At 34.2% G+C, this 8,575-nt stretch overlaps 1 protein-coding gene across 10 annotated transcripts in view; it reads left to right on the forward strand.

Annotated features, from left to right (window-relative positions):
* The window catches only part of GTF2I (general transcription factor IIi), a 140,535-nt gene that overhangs the window by 97,586 nt on the left and 34,374 nt on the right, over nt 1–8,575 (forward strand). For all 10 annotated transcript variants that reach the window (XM_004380767.2, XM_023735293.1, XM_004380769.2 and 7 more), the window contains 2 exons: nt 4,115–4,298; nt 7,858–7,916. In XM_004380767.2, coding sequence (XP_004380824.1) covers nt 4,115–4,298; nt 7,858–7,916 — 243 coding nt within the window. The remainder of the gene's footprint in view (nt 1–4,114; nt 4,299–7,857; nt 7,917–8,575) is intronic.

Below are 8,575 nucleotides of genomic sequence, written 5' to 3' on the forward strand. Positions count from 1 at the left end.
AGGAAGCTGGTGATAGGGAACCCAAGGTTGAGTAAGGATATTGTTGATGTGTTTTGAGATTGTTAACCATTGTCATAGGGCAACATGTGTAGTAGGTGTTAAATGAGAAAGTATTTTGTTTTGTAAGCCTTCATCTTAAGTGAGAATAGCAGCACAATTGGAAGAGCATAGTCAATGTCACTAAACTGTGCATGTCGAAATTTTTGAAATGGTGTATCTTTTGCTATGTGTATTTTCACCAAAAAAAAAGGTTGAGAAGTTAGAGGGGTTGACATTTTGTGGGGTTGTTAACCAATGTCATAAAACAATATGTGTACTACTGTTCCATGAGAAACTATTTATTCTGTAATCCTTCTCCTGAAGTATAATAAAAATATGTATATATGTAGAGCACAAAACGTTCGGCAGTTCAACATTTTTTACATGTACAATTCAGTGCCATTGGTTTCATTCATCATGTTGTGCAACCATCACCACTATCTGTTACCAGATTATTCCACCATTAAGTGAAACTCAGTGACCCCTAAGCTAAGACTCCCTCTTTCCTCCTTTCTCCCATCTCATTTGCCTATTCTAGATATTTCATTTAAGTGGGGTCATGCAGTATTGATCCTTTTGTAACTAACTTATTTACTCAGCATAATGTTTTGAAGATTCATCTGTGTTACAGCATGTATCACAACTTCATTTCTCTTTATGACAGAGTAGTATTCGTTTGTATATATGTACCACATTTTGTTTCTCCAGTTATCTGTTGATGCACGATTAGGTTGTTCCCATCTTTTGGCTATCATGAATAGAATGGCATTGAACATTGGTGTAGAATTTGTTTGTGTTTCTGCTTTCATTTATTTTGGGTATATACCTAGGATTGGGATTGCTGGGTCATACAGTAGTTCCATATTTAACGTTTTTTAGGAACCACCAGACTGATTATCACAGCAGCTGTACCATTTTGCATTGCCATCAGCATGGATGAGGGTTCCAATTTCTTCACGTTCTCATCATTATCTGTTATTTTCTGCTTTTTGTTTTTTTGTTTTGCGGGCTTGTTTGTTTCTTTGTATCATTGCTATTGTAGTGTGGGTGAATTGGTATCTCATTGTGGTTTTGCCTTGTATTTCCCTAATGCCTTGGATGCCAGGCGTCGTTTCATGTGCTCGTTGGCTACTTGTGTATCCTCTTTAGTGAAATATTTATTCAGGGGCTTTGAGCATTTTTTTGGCTGGGTTGTTTGTCCTTTTGTTGTTGAGTTGTAGAAGTTCTTTATATATTCTGGATATTAATCTCTTATTAAGTACATGGTTCCCATTAAATTTCTCCCATTCTGTAGGTTTGTGTCTTCATTTTATTGATAACAGTTCTTTGCACAAAAGTTTTTACTTTTGATGAAACCTAATTTATTTTGTCTTTTGGCGTCATATCTAGGAATCTATTGTTAAAAACTAGGTTCCGAAGCATTACTCTTACGTTTTCTTCTAAGAGCTTCGTGGTTTTAGTTCTCACATTTAGGTCCTCGGTCCATTTTGAGTTTATTTTTGTTATGGTGTGGTGTATGGTTCCAACTTCACTCTTTTGCATGTGGAGATGCAGTTGTCACATTTATTAAAGATACTATTCTTTACCCATTGGATGAATTTAGCACCCTTGTTGAAAATTAATTGAACATAGATGTATGGGTTTAATTTTGAACTTTAGATTCTATTCCATTTGTCAATATGTCTATCATTATACCAGTACCAGGCTGTTTTTATTACTGTAGCCTCATAGTATGTTTTAAAATCAGGAAGTGTGAGTCCTCCTACTTTGTTCTTCTTATTCAAGATTGCTTTGGCTGTTTGAGGCCCCTTGCTGTTCCATATAAATTTGAGGATTAGCGTTTCTGTTTCTGCAAAGAAGGCTATTGGAGTTTTGGTGGGGATTGCACTGAATCTGTAGATTGCTTTGGGTTCTTTTGACATGTTAACAATATTAAGCCTTACAATCCACGAACACAGAATGCCCTTCTATTATTTAGGGCTTCTTTAATTTCTTTTAGTAATGTTCTGTCCTTTGTCCTTTCTGGTTAAATTAATTTCTAGGTACTTTGTTCTTTTAGGTGCTATTGTAAATTGAATTGCTTTCTTAATTTCCTTTTCAAGAGTGCTCATTGCTGATGTATAGAAATCTGACAGATTTTGTGTGTTGTTCATGTACTGTAACACTTTGCTGAATTCATTTATTAAGTTTAATTACTTTCTTGTGGCATTTTGGGCATTTAGATACCTTTTATTTTTCTTGCAGTTTAAGCCTTTTTGATTGTGCTTTTAATTGGCCCATTTCCAAGCAAAAGCCCTTGATACATTGTTCATGGGAACACTGTAGCATGGTAATAAGAGCGCTGGCTCTGGAGACAACACCTGGCTGTGACTCTCATCCTTTCTAAGCCAAGGTGTCATCCTTGGTGGAAGGTCATGAGAACTGAAGAGCTTTTGGGAGGGTTGGGTGACATGAGGCATATAAAGTGCTTTCATTAATACCTGGCACATGAATACATAATACATGCTTGCTGTTTTTACTTTTGTTATTTTATTTGTAATTTTGCCCTTTTCTGAGTAAAAATAATTTTACTATTATATCAGTTTTATTAATCTCAGTGTTTTTCATAAAATGAAGCAAAAATTATGTTTTTGAGCTTTTGTTGTAATGATTTGTTAAATTATTTTGTATGTAAGAAAATAAATACTGTTTATCAACCATTGTGAAATTATGACAATCTTCATCTTTTATAATTTGAAAGCAACTTTATTAATTACTGCCTCAGGGAGAGTTTTCATTGAAAAATGTAAATAAGACAAAGATCACTAAATCTAATTCATCATTAATGTATGATATAGTACACTTGAAACTTTAGTAGTACTATGTGTTATTGTTTAGCGAATAAACTTTTCCGTTAAATACCAGCAAAAGGTAGATGTGCTCTGATGTGGAGACCCCTGGGGTGGGGAGGATGAGGAGAGGGGAGTCTGAGAGTTGTTCTTCTCTTTTGGTCCTTTTTGGCTATGCCAGTAGCACCTCTTCTGTTTTTGGGCTCACTAGAAAGCATTTTAGATAACCATATTCTGTTAATTAAATACAAGCCTTTGAAAGAATTCTGGCATGAGTCTGCTATGCAGTCACAGAAAATTTTGCTTAGCTTTACTGTCGAAGGGTTTAATTATGAAGTGTTTGCTAACTACAAATGTGCCTCTGTTGTTGATGGACCTAACTGATGTATTTCAAAAATCTTTTTATTATGAAAATTTCCAAACTGAAGCAGAAATGGAGAATACAAAAATCCCCAAGTGTACATCACCCAGGTTGAACAACCTTTACCATTTTGCTGTATTTCATTTCATCTCCTATCCTGCCTCACCTCTTTTCGATGCAAGAATATTTTAAAACTCTTATGTCCAGACTTCACGTCATTTCATATCTCCAAGTATGCATCTCAAAATGGGCAGTGGGGTGATGGGAAGTTATTGTTTTTGGTAACCTCTGTGCCATCATCACACCTAAAAAAATTGTATTTAATACTCAGTGCATATTTAAAAGTTCTCTATCGTGCGAAAAAATGTACTTTTTATATTTGTTTAGTCAAATCATCAAAGTCCACTCATTGTATATATTTGCAGCTGTTGTATTATTTACTCTTGGGTAGATACATCTTAGCAGAATTTCTGCAATTCAGGAAAATCTTCTGTTTCTGTCATTTACAAACAAGGCTTTTATAATTTCAGTAGTTAAATTAATGTTTATGTTTTTAAAAAATTACTCTTTGATTGTGTATTAGCTGATACTAACTTGGATATTTCACTGGCTCCACGTGTGGTTCAGATTTCAATACAAAGTGTATCTACATTATCTCACGATAATGTGTTATGTCATTGCAGATTCGAGTAAACAGATTATTGGCATTTTGTTCTTTTCTTTTTAGTTGTTTTTACTATTTTACTTCTAATTCATTTCCAATAACAGAAATAAAGATAAAATCAAAAAAAAATTAAAAACAGTACATGTTCAGTTAAGTTTTTCTTGAAACATTTTTAAACACTTTGTCTTTTAATGATGTTTCTCTTTCTTTTTACCTTTAAAGCTCAAGCTATAAAAGCCAAAGGTCCTGTGACGATCCCATACCCCCTTTTCCAGTCACACGTTGAAGATCTTTATGTAGAAGGACTTCCTGAAGGAATTCCTTTTAGAAGGCCATCTACTTATGGAATTCCTCGCCTTGAGAGGATATTACTTGCAAAGGAAAGGATTCGTTTTGTGATTAAAAAGTAAGACTCTTGGACTCTTACTTGACTTTTGCCTTTATTCTTGATTAGTGCATCTTTTTTGTTGTTGACAAAAATTCATTAACCACTAGGGCTAGATTTAAGATAAAGTTTGACATAGATATATTTTTATTCTCCACTTTTTGATGTATCTGTGTACAGGATTGTGGCAGTCATGCCAGAGCAGGCTTTTGGAACATGAACACCTGATTCATAGACAGCTCTCATTTTCTTTTCTGATTTTCTGTTCCATGTCCTAAAAAAGTAGTATACTATCAACATCTTGTTTTTTAGGTCTCAAATTTTTAAAGTGTGTCTAAGAATATATGACTGTAAAATTAAGAATAAACGAAATAGTAGAAGAATGGAAAGAAAAAAAAGTTAGCAGAATGCTATAAAATTCTTAGCATTGACTGTAAAAGTATAGCAAAGAGGTTTAAAAAAAAAATAAGTACAGCAATTAGGATTGGAAGTGGCAGTGTTTCCTTTTTAAATGGCACCTACATCACACATTTTTATATTTTCTCCTAACTTCGGTAGTATTAAAATTACAATACAAGATTTAAAAACCTAACAGGTCATTAATTGACAAACTTAGGAAAAATAGGTATATACAAACCTCCCATTTACATTCATAAAACCAAGTACTAGATGTACATGCAAAAAGGAAACAATTAGAGTATAGATAGATGTCTAGTAAATTAAAAAATACATTTGGCCAAACTAAATTTTTCAGTGTTAGGGCTAGGAGATTGTCAGTGTTGCAGGCTATAAAGAACATGGTGAAAATATGAGACATGAGAAAGGATACTGGATCCTGATCTAGTGACATCTGATTAATAGGAGTTTTCCTTAAAGAGAAAAGAGAAGGAAATTTTAAGTGCTAGGCAGGATAAATGAGAGGACAAAAAAAGATATATACCTAGTGACACATCGTTACGTTTCAGTACTCTAAAGATAAAGGTAAAAAAATCATTAAGTTCCAGAGAGATAAGACCTCGGTCATCTCTAAAGAATGAAAATCACACTGATGCCAGACTTCCTTTGAGCCCCTGAGGATTAAGCGATTTTTTTCCAAATTCTTAGTGAAAATGAATATGAACCTTGAATTCTGTACCCAAGTGAACAGTATATTTTTTAACGTTTAAGTGTTTACATAAGCTTATCACACAGTACTGGTGTGCACGTCCTTTTTCATGTTTTTTTTAATATACAGAGTTATTTATGGAAATGCGTCTTCCACATTTAACAGGAATGAATTCTTTAGACCTTCCCCAAAGGTCCATGCAGTTAGTCTTGATACAACTATTTTGTTTATTCAGGAGGGTGATTCTGTAGATTTTAACAAATCTATTTTACTTCACAGTTTAATAACATTGTTCAAATATTATATAGACCATTGACTTAAGCCTGTATCAATTTCCGATGTCTCTAAGATTGTTGATGATGTAGGCATCGTTTGCTTATCTGAGATATTCCCCTTCCCCATAAAGTTAGGACATAACAACAAAACAGAGTGAAAATGAGATTCATAAGTTAGATTGTAAAAATTCTGTGATTTGTAAATTATGTTTATGGGCTATTTGGTTATTAAGAAAAATAAAACATGTACAGGTAGTCCCCAACTTATGACGTATTCAAGTTACAATGAACCGCACTTACGACCATCTGCTATTTTAGTTTTTTTGTATATCTTATCGTTAGTAATATGTATTACTTACAGTGTTGCAGTGCGTAATTTTATGATGTTATCATTCTCAGATGTTCACTCACAGATGTTCAATTTTATGATTTACTGTGCAAAACACTGCCATGTTGCAGGTTGTGGCCTGGTGTACAATGAATTCAGTGTTGGGAGTAATAATGGATAGAAAGTTGGGCAATGTTCAACTATAACGACATGGGACAATAGAAGTGTGCATGCACCTGACAGCCGTTTACGTTGTTATGACGCAGACGCGGACTTCATTGCAGACCGGGCCTGTAACGTGATCTTATTCAGTGTTTTGTACCATAAGAAGAATCAGTTGTTAATTTGAAGCCGAGTTGTTCAAGTTTCTCTAACTGTAACACCTGCACTGCTTATACCCCCATCAGTATGTCTAGTGAAAGAAGTCATGCTACTGAATGTTCGAATGGAAAAAAGAAGGTGAGGAAGGCTCTAGACTTGGATATAAAGATGAGGATCATTAAGGCCTGTGATAATGGAAAGAAGGCGAAATAGTTTGTGAGGAAGGACTGTCTCATTCGACCATTTCGACAATCATTAAGGATAAGAATAGGATTTTGGAGGCAGTTAAAGGCACAATTGACTTAAAATCAACAGTTTTAACAAAGAAGAGGCAAGGGCCAATCCACGAGATGGAGAAGCTGTTGATGATTTGGATAGACGACCAAATTCAGAAGAAAATTCCTGTGAGTTTACTGGCAGTTCAAACAAAAGCACACAGCCTTTTTGAAAGCCTGAAGGAACAGCAAGGAGAAGACTGTCATGAATACTTCAGTGCCAGCAAGGGCTGGTTTCATCGCTTCAGACACAGATTTGGCTTACATAACGTGTGTGTAACTGGAGAAGCAGGAAGCTCCGATATTAAAACTGAAGAAGAGGAAGGTGAGAAGTTGTCAAAAAAAATTTTATGCTGAAAGGATTAGCTGAATTTTATTCTAAACAAAATCAAGGGCTTCAGTTGCTTGAAAACATGGAGCCAAACACTGATCACTTTGCTAAAGTCGATAGGCAGATTCGGGAAGCAGTGAGCTGTTACCGCGAAATACATGAAGAAAAAAAGAAGAGGAACACACAGACAACCCTCACTAATTTTCTGACTAGAAACGCCAACGCCATTCTCAGGGACCATCCAGATGATCCAGGGCCTTCTGCAAGTGGAGTTATTACCACAGCTGACAGAACGCCAACGTCGTCCAGTTCTTCATCCTCAGAGTAAATGTTTATGATTTGTGTATTTTTTTATGTATATATGTATGTATTAAAATATATCTGTGAGTTTATAGGTAATTTTTCCAACCCCTGAAGACAAATAAATATTGGATTTATAAAGATACTGTTAATAAAAGGCAAGAATAATATAAACTAAAAAACGAGGTATTCAACTTACATCAGAGCTGACTTAGGATGGATTCGTTGGAATGAAAACTGTTGCAAGTCGTGTACTGCCTGTATATTGCCTGCAAATATGAATGTTAAAAATGTATTTAGGATTTTATGGCCAATTTATAGATGTGTTGAAGTAACGTAGTCTTGAATGTAATGTAAAATTAAAGGATCACATTTAAAATTTTTGTAATTTGCTGCCTTTGTGTTAAACTTTTTATAAAATACGTGTGTGCTGCAAAGTTAATACTTTTACTGTGTAATCACATGCCGGACAAAGCACCTTATCAGACAATGTGCAATTTCTGTTAGATTGTATTACTCTAGAAATTTCAAGAATCCATATTGGTTCCTTTTTTGTTTTTTTTAAACTGTGCTCGACTGAATATTAAATACGTACAAATGGCTATTAGCTTGGTAAATATTTAGTACTTTTTCTCAACATTTCAGACATGAACTTTTGAATTCAACACGTGAAGATTTACAGCTTGATAAACCAGCTTCAGGAGGTAGGTCTTCAGTTTTTTGTAAAACTATGTAAAATCAGAACTTTATGTACAACAGTTGTTTACCACTTAAAGAAAATTGATTCTTGAGACCTTCTTTATGCTGCTTTCCATGTGAAATGATGTCTTTAATGTACAAATGTTATATGCCATTACAGAAGAGTTTACATTGTCAAAATTTTGTCTAATAGTATCTAGAAAAATAAATTTATTAATAATATATATCGCATTTCTGGGTAGATAGAACTAAAGAAATCTTGTCCGTTCTACTTTTCAGATGCAAAATTTATGTTATCAGGCATAATTTATTGAACCGTTTATTTTCTAAGTATTTGTTAGTCAATTAAGGATACAAAAAGACTGGCGTGTGATTATTTACTTAGTACAGCATGCAGCCTGGGGAATCATCATTTATTTGTTAGATGTGTTTTGAAGTAAGTTCATATGTGGTGTGTTTTTTTTTCTTTCTTGATTTTGTTGAGTAGTGGGATGGGTACTACTTTGTTACAGTGGAAGGATTGCCAGCATTATTGTATGCCTAAACATACAGTCAAAAAACTCGTTGCTAGCTGCTCTTGAGCAAATGGAATTCTGCTATCTTCTAGCTTTAACTTTGACACTTTACCGTGTAAAATTAAAATTACTCTTAGATGGTAAATTTT

This window comes from Trichechus manatus, unplaced genomic scaffold, assembly GCF_000243295.1.
Source record: "Trichechus manatus latirostris isolate Lorelei unplaced genomic scaffold, TriManLat1.0 scaffold00077, whole genome shotgun sequence".
NCBI classification, from domain to species: domain Eukaryota; kingdom Metazoa; phylum Chordata; class Mammalia; order Sirenia; family Trichechidae; genus Trichechus; species Trichechus manatus.